Source organism: Mesoplodon bidens, assembly GCF_964165515.1.
Source record: "Mesoplodon bidens genome assembly, chromosome: 6".
Lineage (NCBI taxonomy): Eukaryota > Metazoa > Chordata > Mammalia > Artiodactyla > Ziphiidae > Mesoplodon > Mesoplodon bidens.
The window spans coordinates 23,649,979-23,670,884 of record NC_138162.1 but is presented as its reverse complement, the minus strand read 5'-3'; the positions used below and the strand labels follow the sequence as shown (position 1 = coordinate 23,670,884).

The 20,906-nt window shown below is 50.7% G+C and overlaps 1 protein-coding gene across 1 annotated transcript in view; it reads left to right on the top strand.

The window, feature by feature from the left end:
• SHB (SH2 domain containing adaptor protein B) overlaps positions 1–20,906 on the top strand; it is a 132,662-nt gene that overhangs the window by 72,528 nt on the left and 39,228 nt on the right. The window contains exon 3 of the mRNA XM_081236307.1: positions 14,877–15,092. Within this exon, the coding sequence (XP_081092433.1) occupies positions 14,877–15,092 (216 nt within the window). The remainder of the gene's footprint in view (positions 1–14,876; positions 15,093–20,906) is intronic.

Below are 20,906 nucleotides of genomic sequence, written 5' to 3'. Positions count from 1 at the left end.
AGAAATACTTTTGACCCCTGCACTCCACCGCCATCCCACCTCTGCAGAGAAAACCTACTGACCAGGGCAGCATGAGGGACTCTGAGGGGTTAGACTGCTAGAGGGCCTAGCGTGTGAGCATGTGACTGTGCATGTGTATGTACATACATGTGTATGTTCATACATGTGTATGCATGTATGTCTGTACATGCAAGTACACACACACATACTCTGGTGCTCCCCAGACCCTATTTCCATCTCTGGCACCCGTGGCATTTGATTCTGGCTCACGGGCACCCCACAGATAACACTTGAAATAGGACCCACGGTTGATATAATATGTAGTCATCATTTAGTTCATTTATGCCACCCTGCATGTGGTGGCAAGGCAGCAGTGAGAATGCAGTCTAAAACTTGAGGAAACAGACCCCCAGGGACCTGACTAGCCCAGCCCCCAGCACAGGATAAGGTGAGGTGGGGCAGACCGGGAGCCCTGCTCACCCCTTGGCCTCCTCAGAAGCCTTCGATGGCTCCCTATTGCCTCTCCACTAGAGTGTGATCCTTTTAGCCTGGTGGTACTTAAGCAGATGACACACATAATCACGTAGCCCCAGAGAAAACTGTATTTTATGCTGCGAGCTTTTCTAGGGCAAGGACCAGGCTTGACTGATCAGCATTTCCCCATAAACCAGCAACACGGGAGCTCCGTAGGGAAGAGCAAGTGAAAGAACGAACTAGTGAAGCAGGTTGCCACGTCCAGACCTCCTCCCTCACCCATTTGCCGTATGGATTTCCAGGGTCAGGATCTCACTCCATTTCCCGAAGCACCTTTCTTGTGTTGGAGCCGGAATCCTGTGTCACTCCTATGGATAAGAATTTGTCAAGCTGCTTGTAATCCCTTCTGATGCCCTCGGCAAGGAGTCACCTTTCAGGAGGCAACCTCTTTTGCGACTGGGCCTGAAGGTCTAGACCTGCTTCCCTGAGCACCCATCCCCCAGAAAGGGCAGCCTGTTTGCTATCACACATCTCAAGTTGATTTTGGTTCATAGCTTGCTGATCAGTGTTGGTTGATGGGAATTACCTTGACTTGTCACTTAGAGGAAAGGATAACAAGCCCCTGGGAGGGTGGGGTCCTTTGCAGTGAAACCATGGGTCCCAAATGCTTTCAGGGATCAGGCCTGTCCTCGTAGCTGTGTTTTGGGAAAGCTTTAGTTGGTTGTGGTGCCGAGACTTGTAACTACAGTTCTTTAACGTGTCTCTAAGCATGGAGTGCCTCCACAGATGACCAGGGGCATGTTTGGGGGCTGTGTTATAATTAATATGTACATCTTAGCGTTAAAAACCAAAACATGGTCTCCTCCAAACTCTATTTCCTAAACTTCAAATGTGTAAACATGACATGAAACAGTAATTGTTTAAAAACAGTCACAAAAGCAGAAGCTGTTGATCGGAAGCCTGTTCCACAGGAATGTTAAGTAGAAGATGAGGGAATTCCACAGCCATGGTGCTTCCCGAAGGCATCAGGGAGCCAGAAGGACAGTGTGCGTGGGCTCTGATGAAGGCAGATGTGGCCAATCCCAGCACTGCCCCACGACCTCACTTACCTACTCTTCCTGTTGCAGCCTCAGTTTCCCCATCTGTCCTGCAGTTAATATAAAGCTGTTGGCACCATGTCTGGTTCAAAGTAGACCCTCAACAAGTGCTGTCACGAACAATAATAATAATAAAGAGGATAGTTTTATGTGCCACGTCTGCACGTGAAACTTACTTTAAAAATATTTTTTAAATTACTCCATTAAAAAACCATGTGCTCTGGGTAAGAAAACATACAGGCATATAGGAAATTAAAAAATGAACTCTCTTCCAGAAACAAGAATCATCATTAACAATTTGTTTTATATTCCTTTAGCCCTTTTCCCATTAGGTTACAAAAATACACATCTCTACATACCACCAGCATTTTTTTTCCTTCATAAATGCTATCCTACTAGACATCGTTCTGCATCACAGATCTTGTCCAAGGTCATTAGTCCTTTTGAGTGGTTCTATAATGTGACTGTAACACAGTGTATTCAGTCGTTCCCCTATTCATAGACTTTTAACTTGTTTCAAGTTTTTCATTCTTATATTCTGCAGCAAACATCTGTGTATATTTATTTCTGCTTGTGGGTCTGGGTATTTCTGTAGAATTGATTTCCAGAAGTGGAACTTCAGGCCTTAGGGTATTTAATTTTTGTTAGATTCACCAATTTGATCCCTGAAAAGGCCATTTCCAGTTTATACTCCCTCCACCAGTCAGTGAGTTTGGCTCCCTTCCTAAGGTAGACAAATGTTTAAAAAATATTTTTTCCTGTGCTAAATTCTGAATTGGCAAAAGACTGCTTACATTAGGGCTCGCAGGGGATGTGTCAAGATGGATTGGACTTGAATTCGGCCCTCAGAAGCTGGAGTGGGGGTGGTAGCTGAGTGTGTAGGTGGCTAAAACCATGGTAGAGTCTCAGGGTCCCTGGGCTGAGGGACCCTCACCACTAACATTGAGGGAGTGCAGGGGTGGTAAGCACCATCCTAGCTTCTTGAAGGGAGGTGTTAGTGACAGTGTCAGATTCATCTTTGAGCCACTGTACCGCCTCTAACACACCGGGGTTTCGATACATGGGGTCCCAACCCAAACAGAAACTCGGACTTGGGGTTCTGGGGCTCCTAGAGGGTAGCTGGTTGGAAAAGGCCACCAGTGGTGAGAAGGCCATCTCTACTCAGCATCTCATGGCGCCTCTGCTCTCATGTTCCAGGCATTGATGGCACCTTTCACACAGTATGGAGTCTCTTCAGGACACCTTTTTAGGGCCCCAAGAGGGGCTGTTCTTGTGTTTCCCAGCATAAAAACATTCATTATCCAGATGTTTCCTTCCAAAAATTCTTGAGATGGTCGTATGGATGGTGTAATCTGTGATAGCTGTTGACAGGAAAGAGCCGCTTGAAAGCAGTTCTGAACAGTGGTAGCTTTCGGGTTCCTAATTCTTGTGTATAGCACCTCACACACACCCTCCCTTTCCCCACCCTTCTTTCAGACAAAACAAAAACACTCCATCGGGTTTTTTGTGCTGCGACACCAAGAAATACAAGATGTAATAGTACAGTCGGAAAGACCGGTAGAGTAGGAATCGTGTGGATTTCTCACTCTGACTTTGGCAAGTCCGTCTGATTCTGGGTTTCCTGTTTGCCCTATTAAATGGGGTTGCTGGCTCTGACCATTAGGATCTGTCTATAACCAGATGGTTATAAAAACCAAATCACACAAACTTCTTGTGGTCCAGAAAGTTCTATCTGCAATGAGGGAGTCTTGCTGTTGGTCTTTTTTGTTAAGTTTGGATTGGCTCTTGGCAGGTGGTCCCTCCTGGGCCAAGTAGGGATCCCCACTGAGATCCCCACTCTTGCAGTGGCTTTACTACCGTGAGGTCTCCTGAGGGTGGAATTGCAGGTTCCTCTAAGAGAGCTGAGGCTTGGCTGCATCCCTAGTTCTTCAGGGTCAGGAAAAGTGGCAGGTCCCCTCTGCATTGTGATAAAGAGGTTTTCTTATAGACCTGGCTTCTGTGTTGATACACAGTCTTTTCAGGAACTGTTTGAGAAGGGGAGCAGGCAAGCAGCCCATCCTAAGACCATGCGTGGTAAGCATGTGAGGAAGGATTCTTCATAGAGGCATAAGTTAGGGTTCTCCAGAGAAACAGAACTAATAAGAGAGATTAATTATAAGAAACTGGCTCGTGTGATTATGGAGGCTGGCAAGTCCCAAGATGAGTCAGAAAGACCCAGTAGAGCCAATGGTGTAGTTCCAGTCCAAGTTTGAAGGCCTGAGAACAAGGAGATCCGATGGTGTAATTCTAGTCCAAAAGCCAACAGGCTCGAGACCCAGACAGAGCCAGTGTTTCAGTTTGAGTCTGAAGGCAGAAAAAAAGTTGATGTCCCAGTACAAATGCTGTCAGGCAGGAAGAATTCTCTTTATTGGGGGAGGGTCAACCTTTTTGTTCTATTTGGGCCTTCAACTGATTAGACAAGGCCCACCACATTAGGGAGAACAATCTGCTTTACTCAGTCTGTGGATTTAAATGTTAATCTCATTCAGAAACACTGTCACAGAAATATCCAGAATAATGTTTGACCAAGTATCTGGGCAACCCTGTGGCCCATTCAAGTTGACCCACAAAATTAATCACAGGCAGGAAAACACAACTTTGTGCTGGTATAGAGCTTCTCCTCGCAGAGGGTTCTCATTGCATATTGGGGTTGAATTTTGGAGGAGTTTGCTGGAAGGTGGTTAGGATGCCAAGGTCAGGGACCCTGCACACTGTAGGATGGGTGCTCTTGTGTATGTCCCCTCTTCCTTCGTGTGCTGGAGCTACAGCACTGGAACAAGAAGCCTGTGTGAACATCCACTCTTTGTAGAATCAGACTGAGGTCTCTGGAGCCAGAAGGGCCTCTGAGACCATCTGCTTCACCCCCTCCCGCCTCACCTGGAAGGACTCTTAGCCCCAGTGGATCAGGCAGCTGACCAGGGTCACACAGCCAGTGAGCGGAGGGCCAGGCTGGTCCCAGGCCGGCAGCCTTGTCATCACCATCCAGAAGGCTGAGGTTGTCTACAAGTCCTCAAGGAGATTAGTTCCTCTCTTGAAGCAGTTCCAAAGGAAGGAAGCCTGGGCAGAGAGCTTGCCAGATCTCAGCAAGTCGCTTCCGCCCGGACAGCTGTGCTGGGCATGCGGCACAACGCCAGCAGCACCCCTCAGCATGAGGCAGTGACCCCGCGACCGGCCCCAGGGCTGCCGCCTCCACCACATGGGTATGGGTGGGGTTTGACCAGTTTGACTGCAAACCTGTCACATGGCAAGGGGGGGCTGTTAGGTACAGATGGAGAGAAGGGTCATGCCTGGAAGGGGTCCCTGGCTCTGCCCTGGGAGGCTGGCACCCTGCACCCAATGCCAGTTTGTCATCACTTGCTTAGAGCCAGCCAACCTGGGACCAGCCGCATGCATTGGCCACCCCTCTAAAGATCTAGAATGTGCTTAAATACCTCTGATGGGCAGCTCTCTTCCTCCTGATACCATCCTTTGCTTTCCTCCCCGACTGCCTAACGATTCCTATAGGTACCTATGTGTGGTCCTGGTCAGATAAAGCCCAAGATGACCTGAGTTACCTTGACTAATGAGCAAACTGATGACCAGAGGGAGGAAGTAACCTGCCTGGCGTCACTCAGCACGGTGAAGCTAGGACCAAGTTAGGCGACCAAGTCAGCTCTTCCAGTGCTTGCATTCCCTGCTGACCTGAACATGTTCATGTTATTTTGGACCTGGTGAAGCAGAAGGAGCACCAACTAGTGTTAGAAAGGCGATATAGACAGCTGCATGTTTAAGAGCATGGGCTTTGGAGTCAGGCTGCCTCCATCCCTGGCTTGCTGTGTGATTGTCTTTAAAGTGGTGATGCCAGCAGCACCCCCTTATAGAGGTGTTGTGAGAATTAAGTGAGAACTTGGAGGCACTGCACTTGGCACAGACCTTGGTACACCGTAGGCACTCAGCACTCTTCAAGTGTATTATTGAGAGTTGAGTCTCCCAGACCTTGGCTGAACCACTCAGCCTATCTGAGCTGCAGATTTCGTAGCAGGCAGGTGAAGAGGGGACTTGGGTGTGGTCTTGGATCCTCCAAGGCTTGCTCTGGGAGGTTCCGTGAGAAAGGGCTGGTGATGCTGCTCAGTGAGGGGTGTAGCCAAGGTGGTCTGGCGTGAAAGCCTGTCCCCCGTGGCTTTATCACATTAGAGTGCGGCCCAAGGCCTCTCTGGAAGCTGAGACCTCACCGTGCCCAGCAGACTGGAAGATTGCACCAGAGGGGTGGCTAGCCCTCTCTGTAAGTACAGTCCGTCAATACTTGGAAGACACGAGGCTGGACCGTCTCTGGCTCTGTTTGCCAAGGCCCCTGGCAGTACCCACTGGGCCCCAGCCTCTGTCTGCAGCATGGGGGTCAGAGGACGCCCGCCCCTCTTGAGGTTGACCTGAGGGTACTGGTACCACCCTGACTCTGCCTCGTATCCCAGTGGAAATGCTCTCTTTTCCACTTTTGGGAACTGTTCGCTGGAGTGTGTTTTTCTTTCTGGAGCCCTGGGCATCCTCTCTCCACTATTTGAAAGGGTAGAGACCTAATTGTTTGGAGGGTCAGACCTTCAGGTCATCACAGTTGATCACCACGCCCTGGTGTTTCCTGCCAGCTTCTGTAAAAGCTTTTATTCTGAAAGCGCAAACCTCATTGAGACTGCTGGCCCACATTTTCCAGTTTCCTACCCCTCCTCCTGGCATTCAGGGCCCTCCATAGCCCAGCCCCAGTTTCCTTTTCTAGCCACTCCCCATCTCCTCTTCCTCAGTAGCCCCGGGCTTGGGACAACTCACAGTCTTTGGTTTTACCTCACAATCCTTGAGGCTTTCCTCTGTCCGAGACTTGGCTCTGTTGCCCTTTATCCTGGGGCCCTGTCTTCACCCGTCTGAATCTTCCTTATTTCCTTGAGTATATTCTACCCTGGGCCCCCCATTCATTGTCTGTGATGCCAGGCAGGCCCCTCAGCTTCTGTGGCCCTTGAGGGACCTCTTTGCACCAGGACTTGAGATCCTCTGAAATGCCACCTTCTCCCTAAGGTTTTTCGAAATCCCTGGGACTGCCTTTGCTTTCTGCCTCTTCCAAGCTGCCACTGTCTGTACACTTTAGAACTAGGTTGGTCCCAGCAGAGGCTCTGAGGCTGCCAGTCACCCTTGCCTGTCTGTGTCATAGGGACAAGGAATGACATGCAGCCAACACCCAGGACAGTGCCAGGCACAGGCAGGTGTTCAGTAACTCGTAACTGTTATTCACTCAGCACTTAGGGATGCTGGTGTCCCGATTCTCCTGCTAAACCACGGCTCCTTTGGGGGTGGGGGGAGCCTCGTCTCACACCACGTGAGTGCTCAGCATTGGCCTGGGGTCCGCCTTAGCACCCAGTACGGGCTCAGTGATGTTTGAGAAAGAAAAGCAGGCAGGCTCCCCGATTGCTTATGAATGTGGGTCTTCCGTTGACATGGAAGCAGAGAGCTGTCTTCCTGAGAAAGTTGCTGCTCTAAATGGATGCTCGTTGATGCACTGCCTTGAGCCTGGGAGCAGCCGGGATCCTGGAGCGGCAAGTTCGCCTCAGTGAGTCTCTGCAAGGGATGGCGACAGAACTCAGGCCTGCAGCCGCTCGGAGGCCTGTGCACGCGAAGGCAGTCACTGGAAGAGTGCAGAGTGATGGCCAGGGCGGAAGGGCCTGGCCATAATTGCAGGCAGCTCCCGAGAGCTCTGTGAAGAGGCCCATGTGGCCTTTTAAATCATGAGCAAAGCACATTCGGTGTCATCAGGGGTGTGGGCTTGTCTCCCCCAGGGACCACAGAACAGGGCCCTCCAGGGGAGACCCCGTCCTGTACAGATGTCCAAGGGCAGGGATCAGACCGGGCTCCCTGACTCAGACCTGGGCCTTCCCCTCGCCCTTGGGCTGAGCGTAAAAGAGCAAGTGGTGCAGGTTCCACCGGGCAGTGACAGGCCTGCGCTGCTCCTGCCGACGTGACCATTGTTCTTTTTCCACACCCTTGCTCCACAGAGCTCACCCTCTTTTTCTGGGGTGTTTCTATGCACGCCTGGAAAAGAGATGGTAAGAGAACTCCAATTAGTCAGTCTCGTGGCTTCTAGACAGCTCCGGAAACCAGACTAGATGGAGGAGGGGGTGGGGCCTCTGCCTGTGTTGTGTTGGGTTTGTGTCCAGGCTCCGTCTCCAAGCTGCCCTACACTTGCTGCCTGGCGGGGTGCACCCTGAGGACCCCTGCTGCCCCATGCTGCCACCTCAGCCTCCGGGGGCCCCCTGCATTCAGGCATTCATTAGGAGGAGGGTCTTTCTCCAGCAGATGTTTTAACAGTTTAGATGAGGAGAGCGTCCCCTGCCTTCCCTTTGATGTGGTGCCTGGAACTTGGCTGGATTTCGGCTGTGTCTAATTAGGAACAGCTGCCCGCCCCTCCTGTGAAACTGCTCACTTGGGCTGTGGTGCCGGGTGTGCTTTTTAACACCTCAGGCCTGACCGAAGTAGATGCCCCTGCCTCCAGAAGATGACAAACAAGACAGTCTGATAAAAGAGACATGAGGAGGCATCTGGGAAAGGTAGGAAGCAGAGCCCTGGTCTAAGAGTTAGAGGACCTGGGGCCTCGTCCTTTCCCAGGCCTCAGTTTCTCCATCTGTAAAATGTAGTCATTAGACTCCTGGGCACTGAGCCCTTCCCTGTGTGTTTTGTGTTCCGCACAAGAGTTGATCTGGAGCAAAGCTCCCAGGTGGAGGCGAGAGATTGCCAAAGCAGCAGCTAAAATCAGAAGTTGTGGATCCAGAAATGGAAGTTTCATAGATGGGTGGTGAAACCCTGTCATCTCCAGCGCAGGGTTGCCTGTTAGAGTTCGTAAGCAGGCCTTCTGTGGCTCTGGGGGATGAAGGGTGATCTCAGAGGAGGAGGGCTCTTGGAATGGTATTCCAAGGATGCCCCAGTAGTGGTAACTGAAATGAAGTCAACATTCCCGGAGTGCCTTCTGTGCACCAGGCGCCGTTCTAAACACTGAACGTACAAGAATTCATTTGATCCTCATAACATCCTGGACACTGTTGTCCCCGCTCCAGAGATGAGGAAACTGGGGCAACTTGCTCTGGGTCCCCCATTGGGGCCAGGATTTGGGCCCCAGCGGCCTGGCAGGATCAGTGTTCTCAGCCACCACACTGTGCTGTTGAACCTGTCGCTTTCCTGGACCCGGGGCTTTGCCTCCCAGGTGGCGGGTGCAGGGCAGCACCAGTCAGTGGCGCTGCATTGTCCTAATAATGCAGCCCTAGCCCATGGAGGCCTGAGGGCACAGCCAGGCAGGCCCACCACTGGCTGAGTAGAGGTTTCTTGGTCTGACGGGGATGGCAGGGCCTGGGACTGGAGGCCTCCTTGGCCACACATCTCTACTGAGCTCTGCCACCCTGTCATTTGGGATCTGGTGTGGATTCCCAGACAAACCAGCTGGGAAAATTAGAGGTGAGGGGCCTGCAGGCTGGCATCTGTCATTTCCAGCTAGGCTCCTGCATGTCTGTGCCAGCCTCACCCCGCCCAGCTCCACCCTGCCTGGGGGTTCTCCACCCTGCACCTCTCCTTAGACAGTCTTGGGGGTGCTGTCCTGTGCCATTCAAGGCCGTCCAGAACCACTTCCACCTGCCTCGGCGTCCCCTCTCAATGGGCCCCCTGGACGGCCCACCTTCCCCACATACACTTCGTGCTTCCAGCCCCTGTGCCTCTGCTTCGGTCCCTCCTTCATCAAACACCCAATTTCCCTGCCGTACCACTGTGCCATGCCCTCATGTCTAAATTCTTTAAGGCCCTCCCAGATTTCCCTCAACTGAGTTGTAGGGTCACATCTGCTCCCTGTTGAGGACCCTAAGCCTCCTCTGTCTGTGTTGGGGGCTCTGGCCCTCTTTCCCCGAGGGCTCCCTGAAGACCAGGACTGTTTCTGCTTCATCTCCGTCTCCTCTCGTGCTGGGCATTCAGTAGATGCCTAGCGGGTTGTGAGGACAGGTGGATGCTGGTGCTCCCAGAGAAGGCTGGGTGTACCAGCGAGTACGTTGATTTCCTCGGCCTGTTTCCCAGAGGTGAGGCCGAGCCCTGCCTTCCTTTCTCTGTTCCTGAAAGGAAGGTAAAGAGGTAAAGAAGAGGTTTTTTTTCTTCTAGTCTTTTTCGTTAGATGTGTGTCCGCCTGCTTTCAGAATACTGACCTGAGGCTATGCATAATAAAAAGAAATGTATATAATGAGGCTGTTATAATAGATATCAAGATCCACATAGAAGGAAGGGCAAGTGAAAATGATTCTACCCAATATCTAAGCTAACCTGGCTATTGAGGTTAAGCATCAAAATTAACCCTGAGCTTCCTGACAGCCAAAGGAAAGAAACAAAACAAAAACACACAAACAAAAAACTGTGAGGGGGAGGCACGGAGTTGGTGAATACCAGAGCAAAGCGTAGTTTGTTGCCAATGGACTTGGGGAACTCGAAACACTTAAGAGCCACTCAGGAGGCCCCTGGTTTGCACCAAGCTCTGTCCTGGGCCCCTCACTCAGATGATCCCCTCGGCCCTCCTTGCCTCTCAGGGCCACAGCCCTTGGTCAGCACACCAGCCTCACCCTCCTGGCTCTGTGCCCTTGGTGAATACGCCCAGGGCCCCTTCCAGTTCTAACATTCTCCGATTCTAAAACAAAGTGCTCTAATTTTTTTTTCCTCCCTATATAGTTCTACTTGAAAACCTTTCTACTTCAGAAGTCGACAGAAATCCCTACCCTGTCAATTTAATGTTCCTGCTCCCTGCCTAAGAGGCATAAAATCACAGCCTGCCACCCAATATTAAAGGTCATTTTCCATGAATTTATAGATGGTGATGTCCAGATAACTTGTGACTTAAAACATACAGTTACCAGCTCCCCTACTAGGTCAGTCTCTGGACCGTCCCAGATCGGTTTGGGTAATAAGGAGGACGGGCCTGGTCATTAGGCAGGGGACAGTGATGTCTGGTGAGCCGGCCTGGCGCAACTGCCCTTGACTTCCTGGGGCTCTTGGCAGACATCTCCTGGGAGAGGAGATGTTCCCTTAAATGGGTGTTTTCTCAGGCAAAGGCAGCTGCTTCCGAAACACACAGCTCCTATAAGCCCAACTTAAAATCGTATTTACTTTCATGTGATCCTCTCTTAACTACATTTTTTCTTTACTAACATATTTATTCATTATTTAAAACAACTTTGAAAAATTGTTATGCAATAATTCCTCCCTCTATACACAGTAGCTGTTTATCTTCCTGTATCAGTTTTTCTGTCCTTTATTCATGTGTATCTGTACTTACAACATTGCTGTCATCAGAGTTTAGATATTATGGGCAAAGTGTGTGATGACGGTGTTCCGCAATTCCTAAGCAAGGAGTAGAATTCCTCTGGGGCATTGTTCACATCGCCCAGGACTTGTGTAGAAAGCCCACATTATACGGTTTGCTCAACACATAAACAGTCTTGCATTTCACTTTTTAACTTAGCATAATTTCATGCACGCTATTCCATGTAGCTACATAATCTTCAGATTTATCATTTTAATGGCTGTTTAATATTCCATCCAGTTAGCATGCCGTAATTTACTTAACTGCTCCCTATTGTTGAGGCCTTAATGAAAATTTGAATTCACCATGTAATAGGGAGGAAGCTTGTTTCAATGATTACCATCATAACATCCCCTACCCTAACTGCATGCCATTCCTAACTCAGCTTTGGTAAGGTGCAGATGCTTTGGGGACAGTAAATCCTGTCTGAGAGGTGTATGCCCAAGTCCCTCTGATTTAATAGCTAATCTGTTCCCTGCACATGTTTTCCTTTTAAGCTAGTGTTTATGTAGAATATCCATCTCTTCTGAATATTGTGTAATACTGGGCTATATGCATTTTTCATATTGTTCCAGGTACCTTATCACTGAAGTCAGGGACTTTCATAGATTGGAATTTGGGAGTAAAGAGGGGTTTCTGGCTGTCAGTTGTCATTCATTTATCCCACCCACATTCATGGAATATCTGTTTGCAGCTGGGCTCTGTGAGAGAGAGAGAGAGAGAGAGAGAGAGAAAGCAAGGATGTTCATGATTATTGGGGGCCCACAGAAGTGCATCCACGAGTTGCTTTGTGGCCCAGGATTAAATGACGATTTGCATGCAAAGTGCTTTGTAAACTGTAGAGTACATGTCAGTGGTTGCTGGTCCTGCTTGTGAAAGAGGATGAAGTGGAAGGTGGTTTTCCTATGTCAGTGCCTGTCAGCTGTATTCCCAGTGTCCCCATCCCTTGGAATTCTCCAAAGACAGGAAGCTAGACTGCACTCCTTAGAACCAGGGGCAGCAGTGATGCGGATGATGATGACCCCACAAAGCAAGCACTTTGGTAGATTTCGTAATTTACAGAGTTGTCTCCAGTACTTTACAGTTGGTCTTCGCCTTAAAATGACCAAATCCTGCCTTTTTTTTTTTTTTTTTGCGGTACACGGGCCTCTCACTGTTGTGGCATCTCACGTTGCGGAGCACAGGCTCTGGACGCGCAGGCCCAGCGGCCATGGCTCACGGGCCCAGCCACTCCACGGCATGTGGGATCTTCCCGGACCGGGGCATGAACCCGCGTCCCCTGCATCGGCAGGCAGACTCTCAACCACTGCACCACCAGGGAAGCCCCAATCCTGCCTTTTATAGCTCTTCTGTTCTCCTCTTACTCCCCCATAAAAAGGAAAGCATCATCCTCAAAACTAATAAATCGTCCCAGTTTACTCATGGGACCCAATAAAGCCGTGTTTCGCCAAAGTAAGGGACATCTTCTCAGAGGAGACATGATTTTAGGCAGCCTGAGAACCACGTAGTGAGGTTTTTCCCTTTTCATTTACTTTCTTTCTAAAAAGAGAAGGTTATTCTTGTTTGCCAAAGAAAGTATCTTGGTTTGCTGCTTAGACCTCCCGCCTGCCCCCACCAGCTCTCCAGTACTTGCCGTCTTCCTTTTCAGCAGAGAGAAAGTGAGCCTTGGGATTGCCTCCCGGCAGTAGTACCCACCTAGTTGGTTTTGTTCTTGTTCATTCTTTTTTTATTTATTTTTTTTTTTTTTAGTGAATCAGTTATACATATACATATGTTCCCATGTCTCTTCCCTCTTGCATCTCCCTCTTGTTCATTCTTTTTATGTTTATCATCTGTTTTTGGTAAGGATAATGGCTTATGGGATGGTGATTAAAAGTTTCCTTTTTAAGTGAATTTATTTACTCTAAAAAAGGAGGCAACATCAATAACAATGGTAAATAATAAGCCAGGTGGTACTTGAAAACAGCAAAATCATGAAGTCCGTATGTAACTCAGTGAAGTTTGGGAGATACTACCACAGCGCTATTTAATGTCAACACTAAAGGTCACTACCCAGCATTGGTTAGTTTCTGTTGTATCAGGGCCTGTGCGCAGAGGTGGATTTTTTGTCGACCCTATGAGCTGGCCTTGGATCGTGAAGCCCAGTCTAAAAGAATGCTCTTTCTCAGAAAGGCTGACATCATTCATGTGTTTTGTCAACTGCTCTTCAAGGCACATGACTCCTGTGGGTTTCTACTATATCTTTATGGCACTGGAACTCTGATTTGGAGAATGCCTTGAGATTCCACTTAAATAGCTCACTCTCACCACCCTCAGTGCTTTGTTATCAAGCCCCACCGCCCCTCTCCCACCTCCTTGGACCTGGTGCTCCAGCAAAAGTAGACAGTGAATAGACACACAGTGGAATATTATTCAGCCTTAAAAAGAAATGAACTTCTGACACACGCTGTAACATGGAAGAACATTAAAAACATTATGCTAAGTGAAATAAGACTGTCAGAAGGCCAAATACCATATGATTCCACTTATATGAGGTACCTAGGTACTCAAATTCATAGAGACAGAAAGTGGAAGGGTGGTTGCCAGGGGCTGGGGGAGGGGAAATGGGGAGTTAGTGGGGGACAGTTTCAGTTTAGGATGAAGATAAAGTTCGTGAGATGGATGGTGGTGATGGTTGCACAACAGTGTGCATATACTTAATGCCACTGACTTGTGCACTTAAATATGGTATAACGGCAAATGCTATATACATTTTACAAATAAAACAAGAAAGTGGGCAGTGAGCACGTTCTCTCCAGCTGCACTGCCTTGGCTTGCCCTGGCCCTGCCACAGGGAATCCTGTCCCTCTCCTGTCTCCACTTGTCAGAGCTGTCAGTTCAAATGTCACCTCTCCTCCTGTCTGATCCCTCCCAGGCCCTGCAGGAACCCCTTTGCTGCAGAGTATTATGGTGACTTAGGTGCCCGTTGTATCTCTTCTAGAAACAGTGGGCTTGCCGAGAGCAGCCTCAACAGCGAACCCCCTCCTTTCCCCCTGTCCTCACGTTGGCCCTGCACACAGTGGGTGTTTATGATCAAAGCAAGAAAAGTGCCCCTGTGTGAGGAGGAAACACCTGATCGTAGCATCCTGGAATCCATCATTCAGCCACTGCTGGCCTCTCGCTGAAAGGAACATGCCCTGCCTGGGGCCTCATCTAGATGGGCGGTCGCCCCTCAGCCCACACTGGAGCCAGGCCTTGGCATCCTCTCCAGAAGATTAAGAGCTTTCCTTCCTTATTCAGAAGTGAAACTGGACATCTGCTCTCAAGTTTCTTGGCTGTATTCAGTGTGTTAGAAGACAGGCAGGCCCTGGGGGAGGTAGAAATGCAGGAAAAGGGTCATTCCTGGGGCTTTGTAGGGGAAAAATCAGTGACCCTGCATCCCCCGGGGGTGGTTCTTGGCTTCTTAGGTCTTTAAAATGAATATGTGAGCTGGGTGGAAACTTGAGGGTCGTTTGGCCCAATCTTCTCGTTTTATAGCTAGGGAGTGACAAGTCCAGAGACCAGGGAGTTGCCCTAGTGGGAAGACCACCCTCGCCTCTGTAACTGATGGGGCTGAGAGCTCTGCCTGTCCTGGGCTGGTGTCAGAACACGCCCGGAACATCACGCTCACTTCTGGGCTGTGCCCTTGAAGACTGCAGGCGGTGGCAGGGAGGCTTCTCAGGGAGGCTTCTCGTTCTGTTGTTTGGTCCAGAGCCTGAGATCTCTGTGAGGAAGCCTTGAGCAGTGAGAGCAGAGACCCCGCCCTTGAGGGGTGGGACAGAAGTTAAATACAGCCTCCACCTCCCTGGCTGGCGGCTCTGAATTCCTTTGGTGTCACCTGGTGGGTCCCAGGTGAGGAAGCACGTGCTGTGCATGCTTTACATCTCTGCTTCCTTCCCTTTTGACTGCAGAATTTCAGAGGCAGGAAAGCGTCAGGTCCCAGCACAAAGGCATCCAATTATACGATACCCCTTACGAACCCGAGGGCCCAAGCATGGACTCCGACTCAGAGAGCACGGTCAGCCCCCGACTGCGGGAGAGCAAGCTGCCCCAGGATGACGACAGGCCCGCCGATGAGTACGACCAGCCATGGGAGTGGAACCGGGTCACCATCCCAGCTCTGGCAGGTAAGGAGCCAGTGGCCCTGCTCAGAGGCAGCCGCCGACCTGCATGGCACTCACCTTTGTAAAGGGAGTAAGTGCACGGGTCCCTGCCTGCTCAGGTAAACCACAGGGTTTCTAGTACAGCTGGGCCCTTCAAGGATGAGGAGGGTCCTGGAGGAAGTCCCTTAGGCTGGGCCTGGGGGAACTCCTGGGTCTGGCCTCCAGAGTCTCCGTTCCAGTCCCTCCCCCCATCCCCAGAGACAGCCCAGATGATCTCATTGTCTGACTCTGTCTTGGTCCTGATGGTAATGCTCTAGTTCACTGAAGCCAAGATTTCAGATTTCAGAAGGAAATCTTAGAAGCTAGAAGAAAATCAATCTGCAGAGTGGCTCCTATTGGGCCTTGTGGAGCCCAGTGGCTCCATCCTGTCATACAGCTGCTACAGGCCTGCATGCATCCAGGGCTGCTGCGTTTCCTGTCCCAGCTTCAGCATGAGCCCATCCACAGAGCACAGGCCATGGCCACATCCTGACCTCAGGAGTTGACCCCACCCCTGGCCTAGAGCCCCTTGAATGACTCAGGTGCCTCTCCTCTCCCACAGCCGTATGGAAAGCAGTCTGCCACATGTGTCACCTGTCCTAAGCTATGTACACACCCTTTGATCCTAACCCTAGTCCTTAGGATCCAGGCTGAGGTTATGATCTAAAGCACAGAAAAGGCATGATGATCATGAGAGATGGAGAATGACCTGAATGTCCAGCAATGGGGGTCGGTTAAATGGAACATTGTGCAGCCACTACAAAGTGATGTTGACACAGAGTTTGTAACAACCTAGGGAAATGCTTACGTTTAATGTTAAGAGGGGAAAAGTCAGATGCAAAAACATTTTTATGCTTCTAAGAGTTTAGGCATATAAACAAAGAGACATCGAGTGACTAATTTTTTTTTTTTTTTTTTTTTTTGCGGTACGCGGGCCTCTCACTGCTGTGGCCTCTCCCGTTGCGGAGCACAGGCTCCGGACGTGCAGGCTCAGTGGCCATGGCTCAAGGGCCCAGCCACTCCACGGCATGTGGGACCTTCCCGGACCGGGGCACGAACCCGTGTCCCCTGCATCGGCAGGCGGACTCTCAACCACTGTGCCACCAGGGAAGCCCCTTGAGTGACTAATTTAATTCTTACCACATTGAAGGTCAGAAAGGGAGAGTTTTTATTTTTATTTAAGATTCATTTTGCCTTGAATCTCCCATTTTCATGCACAACTAGACCCTTCCTCCCTTCCTGGCCCCCCAAAGTGAGGCCTCTGCCCTCCACTCATCTTGATTCCCTTGCTCGAAGTTCTGACTGTTCTAGCACAGACTGCTCACAGTTCCCTGGATGTAGCACAACGTGCAGTCCCATGCCTTCTGTCTAAGTGCCTTTCCCTGCTGTGTCCTATCTGGAAAAGTCCTGTGCCTCCTTCGCCATCCCTCTGAGCCCTCCTGGTATGCATCCACATGTCCCACGGGCTTCCTTGCTGCCTCTCTGAGCCTGTTGAGCTTCCTGCACATGACACTGGTGGGGCATTTCCCTCACCATATAGACTCAGTGCTGTAGGTTCTGGGCCCGCCTGCCAGGCCGTGAGCGCCAGCCAAGAGCCAGAGCCGAGAGTAGTCATGTGGCTGAGGTCCTTGTTCACCTTAGCTCTCTCCCGTGCAGTTCACAGCCTCCTCTGCCCTCGGCACAAGGGAATCCACGGCCTGTCCCCTGGCATGGCTGACAAGGCTATGCTCCTCCCGGGTGTGGGAGGAACTAGAACGGAGCCGATGATGTCCCAGAGGTGGCTCTTCACAAACACCAGTTTGACTAAAGGGCTCATGTGACAACTGTCCTAGACACCAAGGGCCCATGGCAAGAGATGACATTCCAGGCGGTATGGCGTCTCACCCTCTCCTGGACTGACCACCTTGCAGGCCATGTCACCTTAGGTGCTCTAGTCTAGTCTGGTGCTTTGCTGCTCAAAATGTGGCCCCTGGACCAGCAGCATCACATCACCTGGAAACTGGTGAGAAATGCAAGGTCTCAGGCCCCACCCCAGACCTGCAGAGTCAATCTGTTTTAAAAGACCCCCAGGTGATTTGCTGGCATGTTAAAGTGAAAAGCCCTTACCCTACAGGACATCATCTCTTCAGAAGCCTCTCAGGCCAGAACTTGCCCACTTCTGCCCAAAGCTGGTTTTAAAACTACTGTACATTTAGTTTTTCACAAAGGATCACAAGGTCTTAGATAGAACTGTCTCCAGATAAGTTTCTGAGCCACATGGTTATATGTTGCTGAGTTGCTATCACAAGTGTCATTATAGGTCAACTTCTTAGGCTGCTGATAGAAAGTAGACTCAGACTCATATCCCCACCTGTGTCTCATCAAGTCACTTACCTCATCAATTGTGTCTTGCTCTGGGGTGGGTACCGATTGTGCTTTTCCCCAAGAAGCTTTTGGCTTGGTTCTGATTTCTGGGGCATAGAAGGCAGCTGTTTCACTTGGGCTGGAGGGATGCTGTGAGCACCAGCCTTTAGTCTTGACCAGCTCCCTCCCCACATCTGTGGACAGAGCCTGTCAGGTGCGGCATTGCAGCCAAGGAGCACCCTCCTGTCTCCTAGCCTCAAAGTGCTGGTGGAACGAGGTGGATGGGCCACCTCTCAGGTAAAAAGGACGAGTTGAAACAGTTCGCTTAGGTTGCTAAAGTGCCGCCGTGGTCCTGTCTGTAAACCCGGAAGGATGGCTGCTCAGAAACAAAGGATAATGTTCCCATCTGAATCAGTAGTGTGTGTGACACATGCTTTAGCACGTCATTGGTGGTGTCAGGGAGCAGTGCAGTGCTGGGCTGGGCCTCGTCCTCCTTATCACAATACCTGTTTGAAGTGCCCCACACAGTTTCTCTGGGCCCTCGGGAGCTCTGCGATGGGCCCCGAGAGCCTGGGGTGCAGGATCTGTAGCCGGGGTAGAATCCACTGGGCAATATCGTTAGCATCTCTTTCCATCCCTTGTTTTTTGTTTGTTTGTTTGTTTGTTTGCCGCACTGCACAGCACGCGGGATCTTAGTTCCCCAACCATGGATCGAACCTGTGCCCTCTGCAGTGGAAGTGCAGAGTCTTAACCACTGGACTACCAGGGAAGTCCCTGCATCCCTTGTATTCTGATTCTGCCTGTTTAGCTTGCATGAGGGAACCTGGTCAGTGCTTTCAGATTTCCGAAGGTGTGTGGTGTGGGGACCCCCAAAGGGCAGAGGTAGGCCCACCAAGAAGGAGTCATAGGGATTTCGGGTCACAGTGAGTGGTAAGAATTTCAGGTACACCTGAAAGTGTATAATGAGCTTCCTCTCACCAAGATTTGCCAGCAGAAGCTTGAATGAGGCAGGATTGGTGTTGGGAGGGCTTTGCCCTGCAGTGGGAGGTTGGCCTGCAGCCCTCTCCAGGGCTGCTTCCAAGCTTCATTCCTTCAGGATCCCAGCATGCTGGTCAAAGGCCAGGAGAAGGGAAGGCCTCTGAACTACCTCTGTGATTCAGTCTACGAAGCAAAAGTGCTTTCCGCCTTTCAAAGTGCTGTCCTGCACTGCATTCGTGAAACGAGGCTGTTCTCAAAGGGATGCTTTGGCATTCTCCACAGAAGTAGGCCTTCTCAGCCAGTGCAGCCTTTCGGGAAGGTTTGATTATCCCTTCCCGGTTGTCGCGAAAACAGCTCTTGCAGGGTGTGAGGTGGTCCTAGCTTCTTGGGAATGATAGTCTTCCCTTTTCTCAGAATTCTGTGGCTAGGTGAATGAGAGACACCGCAAGCTCCCCAGGAGCCCTCGGCTTCCTTTGCCTGCCCTCCCTCCAGGAAGCTGGTGGTGGCCTCAGCCAGAACCCCTGCCCACACCCATCCAACACCAGAGTCCCAAGCCACACACATGGCCTGAGCTGATCCCAGCCCCAGGACAGATGCCCAGTCAGTTTTACCACCAGCTGCAGCGAACAGAGTGGTGCGGTGGCTTACATCAGGCTGACAGCCCCCTTGCCACCCAGCAGAAACACCTGCCTTCAGAACTGGCTGGATGCAGTTCTCCACCCACTCAGTTCTCCAGGGGGTGAGTTTTCCACTCGCTGCCCCCTGGAGTCTTTACAGCCGACAGGTCCAGCCCCCCCGTTGCAGCTTCCTGCCCAGCGTGGGGCAGGAGAAGCAGCCTGGGTGATTCCACACTGTCTTGGGGGTGGCGCAGCTTGTCTGACCAGCCCCTGGGCTTTGTGGCACGAATTGTGGGATGGACAAAGGAAGCCTTCCCAGGAGGTGGCCACACAGGCAGGGGGCCGAGGAGCTGGGTGGATAACCTGGCAAAGCAGACATGGATTTGGAGTCTTCAGATCTCTGAGGGGCCATTGGAAGGACAGGGACTGAACCTGTCCCGGGGCCTCTATTCCCTCACCTGGGAAATGTGTCCACTGCAGAGGGCCCTGGTGGGGCTTTAAAAAGGGCACTGCGTTGGGGAAGTGCTGGTATTTACAGAACACTTGTGCGTGCATTATCTCATTTAATCCTCACAACCACCCCCGGGACCTTAGTTTCCTCCTTTTACAGATAAGGAAACCGAGGTCCAAGGAGAAGAAATGATTGCCCAGGAGCCTATAGCTAGTCAGCTGCAGAGCCGGGATTTGAACCTGGGAAGTCCCACTCCAGAGCCCAAGCCCTTACCCTGTCAGTGTCTGGGCTCTCTGACACCATCCAAGATGCTGCATATAATGTGGCTGGAGCCCTCACCCTCCCAGAGCCCACAGGAAACGTCACATGCCTTTCATCGCCCTTGCACCAATTTCTCTGTGCGTCTGCAGCTGGTAGGATACGTGCCTAGAGTGTATGTTCCCACTTGGAACAGTTCCAGCTGAGGATTCTGTGGGAGCCCAAGTTATGGAGGTTCATGCCTGCATGGGGTGACCAGAGCCATCCCACGGGTTGGTCCTCTTTGCCATCCCTCAGCACAGGAAGGGGTCCCCACACCATGGCATCCCACTCCCCCTTGTCCAGCTAGGGAAACTGAGGCCCGGGGAAGGGACGGGAACTGCTGGAGACCTCATAGCAGTCATGCCATACACAGAGGATGCATCAGCGTTTCCTTTTAATTCAGTGGGTCAAGTTAAAAACTACGTCCTTAATGATTTGCAGTTGCTTCTGTGAAGCGAGTGATCAGAGTGCCTGCTCAGGGTGCCAAGTGGCAGGAGAAACAAAAGTCATTTTCGATTCATCGTCTGGAGATTTGTCTACCTCGAAGCTACTTTTCAGGCAATGTCCTGGGTTCAGCCAGCAACAGGCCTGCCTCCCAGCGAAAATAGAAGACAGACATGTGACTCAGTGCTGAACATATTTATTTTGGGTACTTGTCTGGCTTCCGCACTAGCTCCTTGGCCAGTTTCTCTGCCCTGGAAAGCTCAACACAGTGTCTTGGTGTCGGGAGCCACTGGAACAGTAACAGGAGTCAGACAATCCCAAGTTCACATGCCAGCTCCACCACTCACCAGCTGTGGGACCTCGGGCTGTTCAGTCTCCCATCTGTGAAACGGGGATAATCACAATCCTTATCACACTGGATCTCTGTGTTGATCAAGGGAAAAAATTGGATGAAAAGACTTCATAACCTCTAAAGGGTCACACATGAGAGAATGGTTGTTGGCACTCAGGGAAGGCTTGCTGTATTAAATCAAATTTAATTTTATATATTAAAACAATACTGTATAAAGAGGTACTTAGGGGGCACAGAGGGCCCATTTATGAAGTTCATTCCCAGTTATTCCTGGCAGCGAGAGGCATGGATAGTGTGGAAAGCAACACTTCTGT